Source organism: Perna viridis, chromosome 13, assembly GCF_037379345.1.
Source record: "Perna viridis isolate PV_CMFRI_1.1 ecotype Kerala chromosome 13, ASM3737934v1, whole genome shotgun sequence".
NCBI lineage: Eukaryota > Metazoa > Mollusca > Bivalvia > Mytilida > Mytilidae > Perna > Perna viridis.
Window position 1 is genome coordinate 34121882 of NC_142457.1, and position 15910 is coordinate 34137791.

Here is a 15910-nt window from a genome sequence, read left to right on the forward strand (position 1 = left end):
CAAGAGAAAAGTAAATTATTAATGCATATAGAGGAAAATTATTGTCAATCGTAGTAAAATCTCTTCTGAAACCTTAGGTAAAAGATCAACATGATCTGCATTATTATTCTGTCTATAATTCAAAATAGCAGAAGTTCTGCTGAAACAAGAGTTAAGCGTAATTTGTCTATATATTTCAGAATCTATCTTTGATCTTTCATTTTTTGAAAATTGTTTTCATTATACCAATAGACCAACTTCCTGGTGTATGACCAGTGTCAAAAAATCATATTCAAAAGTTTAACATACAAATGTAAATGGACATAAGATCACATTGAATGTTGTATATCTTAAATTTGAGACAACTTTTTTTCAATTTTATCTTTCGTTATTGAGATATTCAAAAACAATTCAACATCGTTTAAGATATGATTGAAATCAAAATCTGGTTCAAAATCATCTGGTCTAAATGGCTTTCATTTAGCTGTTTAAAATGTTCATACATGTATACTGCTTATACAAACACATCGTTTTGTTCGTGGTTCTTTTTATTCCTATCAAGACTATTTCAGATTTTCCATAAATCTTTGCTATCTTTTTAATGAAATATTTCATAAATCATGAGCAGCTTTTATGCTGAAGATCAGTAAAAGCTTTATTGAGCGTACGTTTATATTCTTTGCTTGCCTGTATCATACAGCGCCTATTCTATCGAGCGTACGTTTATATTCTTTGCTTGCCTGTATCATACAGCGCCTATTCTATCGAGCGTACGTTTATATTCTTTACTTGCCTGTATTATACAGCGCCTATTCTATCGAACGTACGTTTATATTCTTTACTTGCCTGTACCATACAGCGCCTATTCTATCGAGCGTATGCGTATATTCTTTAGGGCCTATTTAAGGTATTTAAAAAAAATGTACCGTTTCCTTGCTTTTTTTGAAATTTCTTCTTATTCATCGAACATTTTCGGTTAAATACGGTTTTGAGTTTACATGTTTTAGGTTCGGTTATGGCCAATTTTGGTCTCATAATTTGAAATTAATCGAAATAAAACATTTTTATCCTCTTTGTGGACATAAGTGTTTACACCAGCTAGTTCAATGAGATTAAGGCCAAAACAGAAACGTGTAGCACCGACAGAATTGCCTAAATGATGAAAAATCCTTAGAATCTCAATATTCACCTTTACCTAACCTTCTTCTTTATCACGTTTATTCCGTTTACTGAACACCTCTTTTGCTGTGTTAGTAAAATTGTCACTTATACTTAATATAATACTATCAACCTCTGTTTGTTGAGCATCACTTTCCGGGATTTTAGATGGGGGGAGGGGGTGAATAAAATTATTGAGGTTAAATTTTTGAAATATTCCTCTAGAGCGGGTGCAATGTAGATATCTTTTGTGGTAAAATTAGCGTGAAATTAAAGTTTCAACTACAAACCGCCTAAATCTACCGCTGACAACCAATGCTTTACAAAGTCAGGGGCACACGCCCACCACGCCCCCGCCTGAATCCGCCCCTGCTTTCACGCAAGACCATTTCATCTAAACTATTTAATACACCCTAGTCTTTATAGCATCGCCACGATCAAGATAAATACTGTTAACATCTATCCTTCCACCGTATGAACTGTTGACCGCTTTAGTCACTTTTCTGTGTACTTATCGAATCGCCAAACACAGCTCGGAATGAGACTTTTAGTAAATAATGTCAGTCCGAGAATAACGGTATTACATCGTCTTTACTACTGAAATGTGAAGTCAAAGGGGAATAACTTTGACGATAGTATTAAATAATCAGATAACCTTGTATCTTTACACGTTTTCTACCCCTGCCCTTATCATTCAAAATTCTAAAATTTACAATGTAAAGATTTAACTTTTTAGATGTAATCAATAGGTTAATTGTGACCATAACAGTGTTGTTTACATCCGAGCCGTAGCCAGGTTTTCTGAATGGGGTGGGAATCGATCACTGAGAAGCAATTTTACTTGGTATCTGGTATGATTTCTCTTTAATTACAGGCTAATATGTAAATCAACGTTTTTATACATGTATCTTTTTTTTATACGGGGGTCCAATCGCACCCGATCGCCTTGTATATGCGCACTCTGTTGCTCTTTGCAATGAAATATCATACTGTCTCAAATTATCGTAACTACACATACATATATATACCAGGATATCACTATCACAATATAGTTCAAACATATTTACTGCAGATTCTTCAGGACAAATAAATCCAGACAGTAAACATGTTTTGCATTAAAATCGCGAGCTAAGGTAGTTGTTATATTTTAATTACATCAATTCAGATATCTCATCAAAAGCCAATGGGGCCCCAAAAACAAGGTAAAAGTAATTAATTATATCAGTATGCATATTACTTTCATTTACGAAAATGTAAAATTTAAAATAATAATAATAAGTAGGCTGGGTATTTTGTCCTTTTAGATCCAGCTCATGTTAAGTCTAGAAAAAACATTTAAAGTTTTATTTTCTATTTTTTATTTATACAAAGAAATAAATCACTCACAGAATGTTGTTCATGTGTTTATCACTGTTTTACCATGGCTGTGGTCTTAAGAGATATTAGAACCCAAGTTTCCATAAAGCAATTTGAAAATCATCAGAAGTACATTGTACGTGCATAAACACAATAATGTCATAGATTTTATCATGAAATTACCCAATGATATATATATATATATATTAGATGTAATAGCATACTAGTACGTTGTGGGTTTGTTATGTTTTTATGTATTGGAGTTTTCTCGCACTTCCTTATTATTCGCTAGCATGAGCTTGGTAAAACATACAGTCAGATAATAGTTACATGTATTTCCCCTGTCTTTTAAGGTGTGGTTGTACATGATGTGCCAAGTGATTAAGTTATTCTTCCTAGTCAACATTTAGGTTCAGGAGAATTGTTTGATATCCATTTTACTTGTTGTTTAGATTATATCCCTGCTTCTCCAGGGGAACCCACTTTTGTCATATTTCTAGTTCCCTTGAGAGGGTAGAAGCATTTACTGCTAGGGAGACATTTGCCCCCAAATTTCCGTGAAGGAATTAGATATAAAACAAGGATTTTGGATGACAGTAACTTAAATAGAATCAGATTATGTGGCAGAGACTGGTCCCCTAGTTTATGTGAGTATGTAGACTTGGATTCTGGTTTAGTTGCTATAAATATAGGTGATGATTCAGGGCACCTTAATTGTAAAAAAATCTCATATACATTGCAATTATTTTTGACAGTGTTGGAATACATGCATCTTTAGACTATAGTAAAATATACAGTAGATACAATGTATGAATGTAGTTCAGATCAATTTTGGTATACACGAGCTGATACTCCTTCCGCCGTCCCGTCCTGACTCTATGACCTAAACGCGACCGACACCTCAAAACATAGAAAATGAACATATTTGTGATCCTTTTGATAGTAACCTATTTCATATTAAACAGTTCATCGCCCATTTTTTTACAGTTCTAGAAAAGGAGGTTGGCCGTTGAATTATAGTCATTTGTTCACATGATAGAAACCTACCAAGGAATGGGGAATTTCTGTTGATACTTTTTCCTGTAGTTTCAAAGACATTTGACAGCAAATTACATTTTAGATGGATTGTTAATTTCTCCCAAATGTTCAAATTGCATAAAGTTTCATAAAATATTTTTATAAAACAACAACTATATGTAAAATATTTCTGTAAAACAAATTATGCATGTACATGTATATACGTGATATAAGCAAGTCTGTATGTACATGTATGCACAGGAAACAGCAATTTTGCATCCAGTTGTCGGCCAGTGTTTGCTATCAACCCTTAGACTGGTAATTTTGACCATATTTAATTGCGAAAGAACCACCTAAAGTTGCGGACGAGCTTGCTTTGTTGGTATTTTTCAAAACTAATTATAAATACATTTATTTGTGCCTCATCTAGCTTTTTTTATTGGAACTTTTTTTTTAATTGGAAATATGGAATAACTGTACAAAATCTTGAATTTGCAGTTATAATGATTGATGTGGATGTAAAGTAAAAGATAAGACATAAACAATAAATCAGAGAGAAAAGACATTCCATATCTTTCAACTACCAGTTATGAAATACTGTGAAAGTACTATTGTTCGTGAGGTACCAATTTTCGAGGTTTTCATGGGTAGGCAAAACCATGAAATTTGGTTCCAAAGAAGATTTCCTTTGAAATGTATACTGAAAACCACAAAACCACGAATTCAAGAATCCAAGAACTTGTGTTTCTTCCCTAATCCACGAATTAAAGTTCTTTCACTGTAGTGTATGACAGTATTAATTTTCATGGTGTACTTATTTTCACAGCAAATATAAAAAAAACAAAAAACAAAAAACAAACAAAAAAAACAAACAAACAAACAAAAAAGTACAGGCATAATTGACTTTTAATTCTATTTAACACTTATCATTCTTTAAAATTTCAAAAATTTGATACACGTTAATATGTTCACTTGACAGAATTCGCCAAAATTAGCAACTTTCAAAATTTAAATAAATGTACATGCACGTGTATACATTAGTTTAACTTATTCATTGTTGATTGGGATAAATTTAGGACAGCTTGGAAACTTTCATGGGGAAAAACAGTCTTATCGAAAGGCAAACTATATCAATTCATGAATTTCTGTAAAAGCACGAATAAAATACCTTATTTTACCAATTTGTCGCATAGAAATATACAAAACTAGCACCTTTTGTGAAGCAACCATTAAATACCAGTCCTTTCAGTGGAAGCATTTTGTGTGCAAGTCTAGTACATTTGTATTTATTTTATTCAATTTCACAATTCAACACATTTCTTCTAGTACAAACCACACACACACACACACACACACACACACGCAACAATAACAACAACGAAAAGATAATGACCTGTAGAATATCTTTCTGTCATGTTCAATTCTTCTTTTAACATGTTTAAATTACTTGTACATACATGCACCAACTACTAAGTGTACTTGTACCTTGAGTACAGTAGTACATGTACCTTGAATACAGTGGTACATGCTAGTAACTTGAGTACAGTTGAACATGTACACATGTTCATGTATATCTATATGGTACAGTCGAACCCGTTTAAAGTGACATATAAAGGTTGTGCATGATCAAATAACAGCTATGTTCTTTACATACAGCTTAATGTACATTGTACATGTGTACATGTACAGCATAGTCCTCTACGGCATGTTCTTGCTGAATATATGGGGTCACTTAGAAAGGCTTGACTGTATATTTTAGGTATTTTAGGTACTCTAGAATTCCTCTTTTTCTGTCTCCCAAGCATCTCGATATTTGATGACATAACTGGACATTCGGACATGAGCTTAGAAATTTTTGTCAGGTCAAAAAACAAATCTGCCGGTTCGAGTTTTCAACTTGAATCGCCCACCACACTTGAGGAACAACATACTCATGTTTAAGGAGGTACTAGCATATATCAAACTATTAGAAGTTAGACATTTGTCTTTCAACTGAGAGATGATGCAGCCCAATAATTCATATTTTTCTATTTAAGCGAAAATAACAGTATTGTTAACTTCCCTTAGATATGTTCAACTGTTTGTCAACCGTATTTGCGATAAGCACCGTTTTGGAAGCAACGGGTTTAACCTGGTGGTACAAATAACTGTTTCTTAAAATTGCTCAAATATTTGTTCGCATTGAATCATGCTTGATTTATAAATGGTCAATATAATAACGTTCGACTTCTCTTTGTTATTTATTTATTTGAATTTTGTGAAATCAAATGGAATTTTAAGTCACCGAAATCTTGCCATATGTTTCCGAAATATATTGAACGAATGCAGTGGAGTTTTTATTCACACTCTTTTCCTGAAAACTATATAGGTAGACAAACTATTTCAACGAACTATGTAGTGCAGAATTACCTCTGCTATTTCAACGAACTATGTAACTTGTACAGAATTACCTCTGCTATTCGTGTTTATTTTTGTTCAGTCCATTGTTTTAATCAGTGTGTATATGCTGTGGTTGCCTCGCGTATAAAAAAAACGTAATATTAAGTTTCTTTTGTTTGAATTACATGTATATTGAATTTAAATGTTGACGAACTTCTTCTGCGAATAAGGGACTTATCATTATTTACCTGGGGGGGGAGACTGGTAATTTTGAAATCAAATATATAAAATTTTAATCGATCCCCCCCCCTGGTATTTCACTAGTTTTTTACCCCCCCCCCTTAAAACATTTTTAAAAAATGTGATCCCGTCTATTAAACATGCCAAGATTTTAACATTCCTTACATACGTATAAACAGAAGGAAAACGGAAAACAAGAGAAAGGTTAAGAAACAGAAGGAGAAAAGCTTGTCATAGGAAACATATATCAAGTGTTGACCTCAGATTTTTTATTTCAATTCTGAATATAGACTCCAGGTTGAAGAATTAACAAATGGTCTAGATTCAATTCGACCCAGACAGGAATTGGCTGCTATTAAAAAAACTATCTGCTTCTGATTTTTTTAAGCAGAAGCAGTTGAAATGTTAAAGAATTCTTACAATAAAAAAAAATCAAGTCTTCAATTCCAAAACTTCATACTTTGGAAGGAAATTGAATCGTCAGGAGTCGGACTCATTTGATTTAATTAAGGTTTTAGGTCCTGATGGTTATGTTGATGAATGAACTTTTACAAGTGACATATAAAATACATATATACGTTTCTGTACATGTATGTGACAATGAAATAAAATATTTAATGGTGGTAAAATATGTTATGATTTGACTGGTGTAATTCTCTGCTTAACTAAAAATGTTGACCCCGGGTCCCACCTTAAAATTCATGTGCAAAAGAAAAATTATCCCCCTCTTTGTTTTTATAAAAAAAACTGAACCCCCCTTTTTCACATACAGAAAAAAAAATTATCCCCCTGCATTTTGACCAGCCCCCCCCCCCCACTTTCCAAGTAAAAAGTGATAAGTCCCCAAGTTGAAAAATGTCATACCTTTTTGCTTTTATACATAGTGTGCTGATTGTATAACACACACCAGACCTCGACAATTGAGTCAAAATAGTAATCTGTGGGCGAATTCATTGCACGGAAACTAGTTTTAGTTTCGAACTAGTTTACCAAACTTTTCATTTATTTCTTTAAACTGGTTTTAAACTAGTTTGAAACTTGAACTGGTTTTCTCATTTATTTTTTTAAAACCAAAACCGGTTCATCAAACTGACGAAACTGCTCGAAGTGTGGTTCCATGGTTTGGTTTCGCGTGTGAGCAATATGGCGGCAACCAGCCAAGACATTGTTTTTCAATGCGAAAAATGCAAATATACAAATGCATTGATGGAGGTTTTTTTAAACCATGAGTGTCAAGAACCTACACACACAACAAGTAAGTATATTCTTATTCAGTTATCTATTTATAGATCGTATATGCTGTGTCACTCACATGTAAATATCCCAAGCAATGAGCAAAAGGCCCCTATATCCCGGAGCATGCTTGGGAGATGCAAGAAGCTCAGAATGAAAATCAAGTAGGCTGTTGCACAATTCAATTGATAAGAACAATTTATGAAAATCCATAAAATATGATACAGACCTCACTATCTCCTGGTGGTGGGGCTGATGATAAAACGTTCTGCATCTTCTGGTGGAATAGGTACGTAGATACATAGACAATATATAGTTAGTGTCTTTAAATATCAACTGTATTTGTACATGGCTTAGAAACAGATTGACGTGCGAGCCTTTGGCGAGCATTCAATCTGTTTAGTGCTGAGTACAAATACATTTAATATCTAAAGACACTAATTATATATTGTTTTTATCCTGCAATGCACAAAACACCTTCAGTTTACGGAATATATAATCTAAAAATGAATATTTTGGGGATTTCTGTTTGTTCATAAATACTGGAAGTGGGCACGGCTTAAATCGATATCCTGTACATAGTATACAAGCAAGGCAAAAAAAATATGTAGGGCTTTATCTGTATAGTAAAAACTATCATTGCAGGATAAATGTATATACAACATGTACAAATTTTCAGCTTGAGAATACACAATATTGTATATTAATAGGTCAGGAAAAATAGACTAATAAAAAATATGATGTGGTCAATAATATTTTCATTTTAATAAAATTTATCTCAGGGGTAGTGCAGCTGCTGATTCGAGATTTATAACAATGTTTTAATCCTGGAATGAGAGTACAATTAGGAATATATACATGTAAGTTCCATCATCATTTTTTATAGGTGTCAATTAATAGGCAAGATAAAAAAAATATGTGTTTCTGGTATCCTTTCCTTCCCTAGTTTTTCATGCAGACCCTAGACTTCTTATTGTCATTTTTGCTTAAGTAACGTTAAAATTGAAATTAACTTCCCATTTACACTAGTTTTAAAAAAATAAATTACCTACCGACCCTATTTTTTTGAGGCCCTCAGAGGGGCCATTATAAACCGGAACCACACATACCTTTTTGTGCCTTATGGAATAAGGGCGCTGTTTTGGGATAATAATACATAAGGTAAAATCACAGCAACACCTCCTATCTATGGAAGTGCCTTCTTAATCAAATTGTCAAATTGCCAATTTTAATTAAAGAATTCCAATACTGTCAATCACTAATCAATATAAATCAGTGGTATGGAATGTAGAGTTAACATATCATGATTCCAGATAATTTTTAAAAATAAAAAATCATAAGAAAACTTATTTTAAATTTTTACGTGTTTTTAGGCCAAATATGATAGTTAGTGAATCTAGCACTTAATTTACATATTTTCGCAAAGTGTATGTTTATGAGAAGAGATTTGATTTTCAAGGAAAACCTGAGGAAGCCTTCATGGATTTTCATGAATCTTAACAGTGGGGGATATTGAATCTTGCTCTTGTTATCAACCAACATCAGTTTTGTGTATAAACATGTTAAAACAAACATACATGTACAAATGTATAAATGACACAAGTGTTTTTGTTTTTTTATAGATTTAACTAGAGAACCAGCATGTATTGGCCCATTTTCAGAGTTAGTACCAAGAAGGTACCACAGATTTTTTGGTACAGACATTCTTAAATCTTATTTGGCTAGCAACCAGTCAGATGCTGACAAATTTTTGAAAGCTGCGGACCCTGCAGATATTCCGATTATAACAAAGAAAAGAAGTGATACAGTATATCAGCATGTGATGGACAATCTTACAGAAGATGGACAGGATGCTGTCAAAGATATAAGTCCGTGGATTTTCAACACATTGGTAGACTGGTCGTCAGACTTTGAGAAGTTTGTTTGTTCAAAGCCCATAGGTAAAAACATGCTGACTTTTGGATGTTCTATTAGGCTAAAAATTAAAAATTGTTTGTTTCCCAAATCCTGACCAACCCGGAAAAATTGATCTGAACAAAAAAAATTTATTGCCTTTATTGTGAAGAATTTGTTTTATTTTCTTCTTTTTGCTCCTTTTTTTTTGGGGGGGGGGTCAAGTACATTAATGGTAAATGATACCATGTAAGAAAAAAAAATACCTATCTACCTTCCCACATCTTACTACATATGGTATGGTTCGGTCAATTGGGGGAAACAAACAGTTACATTTGTATTTGTTTTAATGAGATATTCCATTGTATAGGATATATTTTCTCCATATCCATACACTACATGTATGGTTGTATTGAGTGTAATTCAGCAATACGCTGAAGGCCATTCCCATTAATGTTGTTGGAGACCTATTGGGTGGTTGGGATAGGAGAAACATGATCATAAAATGAATGAAAATCTGGTAAAGTGATGGAAAAAAAACAGATAAATCACTACTATTATTACATGTATAAAGTTTCTGATCCAAATAACTTAACACAATTTTTTCACCATTAAAAATAAAACCAGCATGTTTTCAATTTTTCTTCATCTAAACAACAATTATTTTAAATAAATCCTTGTCCAAGAACAACATTTGTAAAACTCAGCTTAGCATTATTCCTTTTTCATGCATATATTCTATACCACAATCAGACCTTAGTACATGTATTTATATTCCAGAGAAGAATTTGGCGACCTCAGATGATAATGGAGACTTGGATCCAAACAACAATGCTGGGAAAGAAAAGTTTAAAGGTACATTTTACAAAGACCATGTTACCCTTTGTTATCATTTTGGATGTCAGGATCAAGCACCATAATAGGTCTGTCAAAGTCAATCTTACCTTTGATATCAAGTTTCAAACCGTAAATAGTGTTATGCATTTTTATTAGGGCCCTGGCACAAAGTGCGGACAACCCTACAGTAATCAGTCTGTCCGTCCGTCTGTAACAAAATAGTTTTTCACACTTTTTTTAAATGCTTGCAGATATTGAGCTGATTTTTAGCTCACCTGGCCCAAAGGTCAAGTCACCTATTACTACAAATATCTCTATAACTGTAAGAGATATTGGAAAAAAAATGTGACCTTCCTTGTTCGGCTTGATAAGCTCTTCGAAAGTCTTCATTGGGTCCAAGTTGTCAAGTGACTCTTTATGAGAGTTATTGCCCTTGAAAGGTATAATTTGCTGGTTTTTGCTGTTTTTGGCTTCTATCTTAAAAACCCATAATGATAGAAAGAAACTTTCAATTGTTGAAATAAACCTCATGACCAGCCCTACAAAACATCTAACAGAGTCAAAGTTGTGAATTGACTTTTTATAGGAGTTATTGCCCTTGAAAGGCATTTTTTGCTGTTTTTGGCCTCTATCTTTAAAACCGTAAATGATAGAAAAAAACTTTCAGTTGTTGAAATGATCCTCAAAACCAACCCTATAAAACATCTAACAGAGTCAAAGTTGTGAAATGACTTTTTATAGGAGTTTTTGCCCTAGAAAGGCGTTTTTTGCCTCTATCTTTTAAACCGATAACAATATAAAGAAATTTTCTCTTAGTGATACAATCCTCTTGACTAGTTCTACAAACCATCTAACAGAGTCAAAGTTGTGAAAATACACTTTACTGGAGTTATTTCCCTTGAAAGGCGTTTTTTGCTGTTTTTGGCCTCTTTCTTATAAACCTTTTACGATAGAAAAAAACTTTCAGTTGTTGAAACGATCCTCTTGACTAGTTCTACAAACCATCTAACAGAGTCAAAGTTGTGAATTTATTCTTTACTGGAGTTATTTCCCTTGATAGGTGTTTTTTTGCTGTTTTTAGCTTCTGTCTTAAGATGCATTTAAGATAGAAAAAAAACTTTCAGTTGTAGAAATGACCCTAATGACTAGCCCTACAAAACATGTAACAGAGTCGAAGTCGTCAAATGACTCCCAATATGATTTATTGCCTTTGGAATGCTATTTTTGCTGTTTTTGGCTTCTATTTTAAAAATTGTAAATAATAAGAAGAAACTTTCAGTTGTTGAAATATTCCTTATGACCAGCCCTACAAAATATTCAACCGAGATGAAGTCGTCAAATGTCTTGTTATTGCCCTTTAATTGCCAAAAAGACCAGGTGAGCGATTCAGGCTCTTTAGAGCCTCTAGTTTTGTATGTGAGTCTACCCTGAGTTACGGATCAAGTTTACAGGAATGATGTATGGAAGGTCCTTTACTTAGATTGCCGAAATTTTTCCGATCCGCTAAAAAACATGGCCGCCAGCGCAGATGATAGTTTATCCAGGTGAGCGATACATGCTCAGCCCCTCAGCCTCTGGTCATTCAATCGAGTAACTTACCACAGAGATGATATATAGTATTTAGATAGATCTCGAAATAGACACTCATGAGTACTTTCAACAAAACTCTATACTATGACTTTGGATTGCCCCATTGGTGCCTCTTTTCTTATTTCAACCGTCTAATTTTCATACTTCAAGCAAATAGTCTCAGGGTATCATTAATTTCAGTTAAAGGGAAAAATTTCAAGTATACTAAACAGTATTTTTCGGTCTAAATGAGTTAAAATTTAGTATGACTTCTCACCCTCACACATGTTTGAGAATTCCCTGCTGTAATGATTTTTTTTTACATTAAATCACTTTAACGAGTATAATTCTTTAAGGCCAGAAAAAAGTATTTGTGTTTCTGGTTTCATGGCCCCCAAAAAGTGTCACTAGAAAGGCATTAGTTTTTTTTATTTTGATTTTTTACTTAAGAGTTAATGGAAACTTAATGGTGCTTAGCGGTGCTTAAGCAAAAATGGCAATAAAAAGTCTAGGGTCTGCATGAAAAACTAGGGTAGGAAGGGAAACCAGAAACACACATATTTTTTAATTTGGCCTAACCTTTTTTGGATAAAATAGATCGTTAGCTTTTTATATACATTTTGTTTTCAGGTACATGTACAAAAGTGCAAGATATTACTTCAAGTAAATCAAGAGATTCAATTACTTCAAAACAGCCGGAAGAATTGGATAGATCTAGTAAATTATGGAAGACTTCTAGTGTGAAAAGGCTTATTGATCTACACATCGAAAATGAACATAAGTTTAATAAACAAGGCTGCAAAAAAAAGGTAATATGGCAAGAAATAACAGATCAAATAAATATCATGGGAAATAACTTTAATTATCAGCAGGTGGAACAGAAATGGAAAAATCTTACAAAATCGTTTAGAGCAACTGTAGACCACAACAATAAGAGTGGAAATGACAAAAAAGAATGCCCATTTTTCAAGGAGCTTGAGGAAGCATATGGTTACAAAGCCAATGTTAAACCAGTTTTTACTCTAGGCTCTATCACCAAAGATAATGATTTTGGCAGTGATAACGAATCAGTTGCTGAGAGTGATAGTCTAGGTAATTCTGAGACTAGTGACAGTCCACCGACAAAACGAAAAACAGATTGTTTGTCAATTTCAGAGGATACACCACAAAAGCAAGCAAAAAAGAAAACAAGTCATGTTTTTACCTTGATGGAAACCATGAGAGAAGATTACAAAAAAGAGCAGGAGGAACTACTGTATGAACTCAAAAAACAACATTGCGATAAAATGGAAAAAGAAGACAAAAAACTTGAACTTATGTCTCAGATGGTTGCTTTAATGAAAAAATAAGATTCCTTTTGTAATTGTTTTCAGGTTTTTGTATGACAGCAAAGTTTTTGTGATCATTATGTTATGGTGATGTCGTTGTATGTGGACATTTTGTTTCTGTGCGATAACATGGGGAAATATTGATCAATTGTTATAAAATTTTGATATGATGTTTGTAGCCAGTAAAATAAGTTAGGTATAGTACTATGGGTTTGTGACCGCTACCGTTTTAGAAAAAGGGACAAAAGGGGCCAAAACAGTTGTACTGACAAATCTGCTGTAAAATATTCATTCAAGTTTGAAAATTCTTTTTTTTTATTGAATTCTTCATTAAACTCTGTCAACTGAATGTGTCTATTGATTTGATATATGTTGCACTGTTACTTTGCTATTGGAGGGGATGAGCAAAGATGTACCACACCCCAAAAATCAACTTTTTTATTTTACGTTAGATTTTCAAATTTTTAGAAAATTGTCAATCCACTAAAGGCTGCATGCATATGTGTCTAGAGCAATTGACTATCCATGATATTGGGCCTCAAACATACAGGGTTCAACATGTTCCTGTTGTATCGACATTCTGCACTCAGCGAAGCTTTTTGGCATTGGGTATTATGAGCTTAGGTGCTTTCATTTATTATTTTTATTTCATTCATTTTAAATGTTGGAATACATTTTGAAATAAAATTTTTATTGATTTTCATGATTCGATTTGTGAGATTTGTCAAAAATGGAAGTCTTTTCATCTCCAGCTATTAATAATCCCAGCAAACAAACTTGGAATTTATCTGTCTAACACTTACTAAGAATAAACAACATAAATATACATGTATGCTGCTGTATAATTTTTAAGCAGAGCCAGACATACATATATGTATTTCTTCACCAGTGACAGTTTACTTTTCAGAAAGTTTGATGAACACCTCCATTTAATTATTATAGACAATAAAGAGATGTGGAAAATGGGTATGCGACACAACCAACACAAACAAACAGGACTTAAAATCACAATGAAAAACAGCCAGCAGTCTTCAACATGACCAGAGGTCAATGCGCACAGTCTTGCATTGGCCCAAGACTTGAAATACAATTCACAAGATCCAATACCAATCCCTATATTATCAATGAAAGACCAAACAATGAACACAGGTCATGAAGATGACAAGGTCAAACAAAAACTTTGACAAAGATTTCTGGCTTAGGAGAGGCACATATGTGGTGGGGTTAAACTAGTTTTTTTTATCCACCTTTCCTCCTTTTGATAATCTTGCATAAAGCACTAATTAGATATGAGTTTGACATCGTGTTATGTTTGTACTTTTAATCAACTTAACCTTAACCCTATTGATGCTCAAACATAACACACTGTAAAACTCAAATCTAACTTGGTATTTATATGCCCCAGTGATAACATGTATAGCAAAGCTGCATTCCCTTTTTCGACCTTGGTTTTCTGGTTAAGTGACTGATAATTTTCAATGCATTAAAGTAGGACGGTTAAAGGCCATATCTCAGGAACTATAAGTTCTCAGGTCCAACGTATCCCTAGATCTGCCACTAATATCGAAAGGTATTTACATGAGAGAACTTGTTTTTAATAAAATTTTTTTTATTCACATTTTAAACTGTGTTCATTGAACTTCAGTTTAGGCAAAACACACTAATTTTAATGAAATTTTACTCCTGAAAACACTTGAGAAATACAGATTTTGGATGGATGTAAAAACAGAGAGAGTTCAAGCATTGCCTGTGTTATATTTTCTGTCCAGATATCATAAGCTAGTCTTTACAAAATATTTTAATATTTTCTCATCAAAGCATTTCTATAGAAGGTCTACAATAGACTGTCGCTTTTGTTCTGCAGAGGGTTGCCTTGGTAGAAAATCATGGAAGTCATTGACTTCTTCATTGTCTCTCAGTCCTTCTTCAAGGTATTCACCAAAGTCATCTTCATTCAATAAACAAAGCTCGTGTAAAACGCAACAGCTTAGTATGAATTTTACAATTTGAGGAATATCCAACATGTCAACATATTTTAAACGACGAAACCTCCCTTTTAAGGCACCAAAAGCTTGTTCAATAGGCATGCGAGTAGACGAATGAATGAAATTGTATCTTTTCTGCTCAACACTGAGATTTCCAAAGTCTTTATAAGGTGTCATCAACCAGTTACTCAACCCATAAGCTGAATCCCCGATCAAATGTGTATTTCCAGGAAACATTTCTTCCTTATTATTTGAAACTTTGTCAAACAACGGTGAATTTTTTAAAACCCTAGAATCATGTACTGACCCGGGCCATCCGCAAAACACGTCATGGAAATGTAAATTTCTGTCACATACAGCTTGCAAAACAACAGGGAAATTTTTTTCTGTTGTAATATTGTTCTGCATCTACAGAGGGTGTCCTAATTGGGATATGAGACCCATCAATGGCACCCAAGATACCTGGAAACCCCTTTGCTGCGAAAAAAGCCTCAGTTATTCTCTGTACATGCATCCCTGTTGGCCACTTGATTAAACTGGGCAACATAAAACTACATATTATAGATGAAGTGCGGCGTACTACAAAATGTACGGTTGCTTCACATACACCAAAATTATCTGCTATATCTCTAAGTGTTTGCTGAGAACAGGCATACCTTATATATATTAATAATTGTTTCTCAACAGATATTCTCATGTAACCACCCTTATTTCCCACAGTTAACTTCTCTGACAGGTGTTGAATCAATTTGTCAAAAGTTGACCGATTCATTCTAAATCTGTTTCTAAAATCATCAGGGGTGTAAGCAGGTACTACACTTTCAACAAAGTTTTCCACTCTTGGAATTTTCCTGCGCTCATGGATGCATGCCAGAAATGCATCAAACATACCTCTTTTCTTAATATGTTGACTTATTTTAACATAGCTATTTTTCT

At 33.5% G+C, this 15910-nt stretch overlaps 1 protein-coding gene across 2 annotated transcripts; it reads left to right on the forward strand.

The window, feature by feature from the left end:
- The first annotated feature begins 7084 nt into the window (after positions 1-7084).
- LOC148600570 (uncharacterized) lies at positions 7085-13695 on the forward strand. 2 transcript variants are annotated; one of them, XM_088558696.1, is made up of 5 exons: positions 7246-7384; positions 8145-8222; positions 8985-9302; positions 10036-10110; positions 12292-13695. In XM_088558696.1, exons 2-5 carry the CDS (start codon positions 8195-8197, stop codon positions 13008-13010), a joined length of 1140 nt encoding a protein of 379 aa, XP_088414822.1. In that variant the 5' UTR covers positions 7246-7384; positions 8145-8194; the 3' UTR covers positions 13011-13695. The 2 variants fall into 2 exon arrangements, with proteins under 2 accessions (XP_088414821.1, XP_088414822.1); XM_088558695.1 differs by lacking the exon at positions 8145-8222 and having other exon boundaries at positions 7085-7384.
- Positions 13696-15910: the final 2215 nt, after the last annotated feature.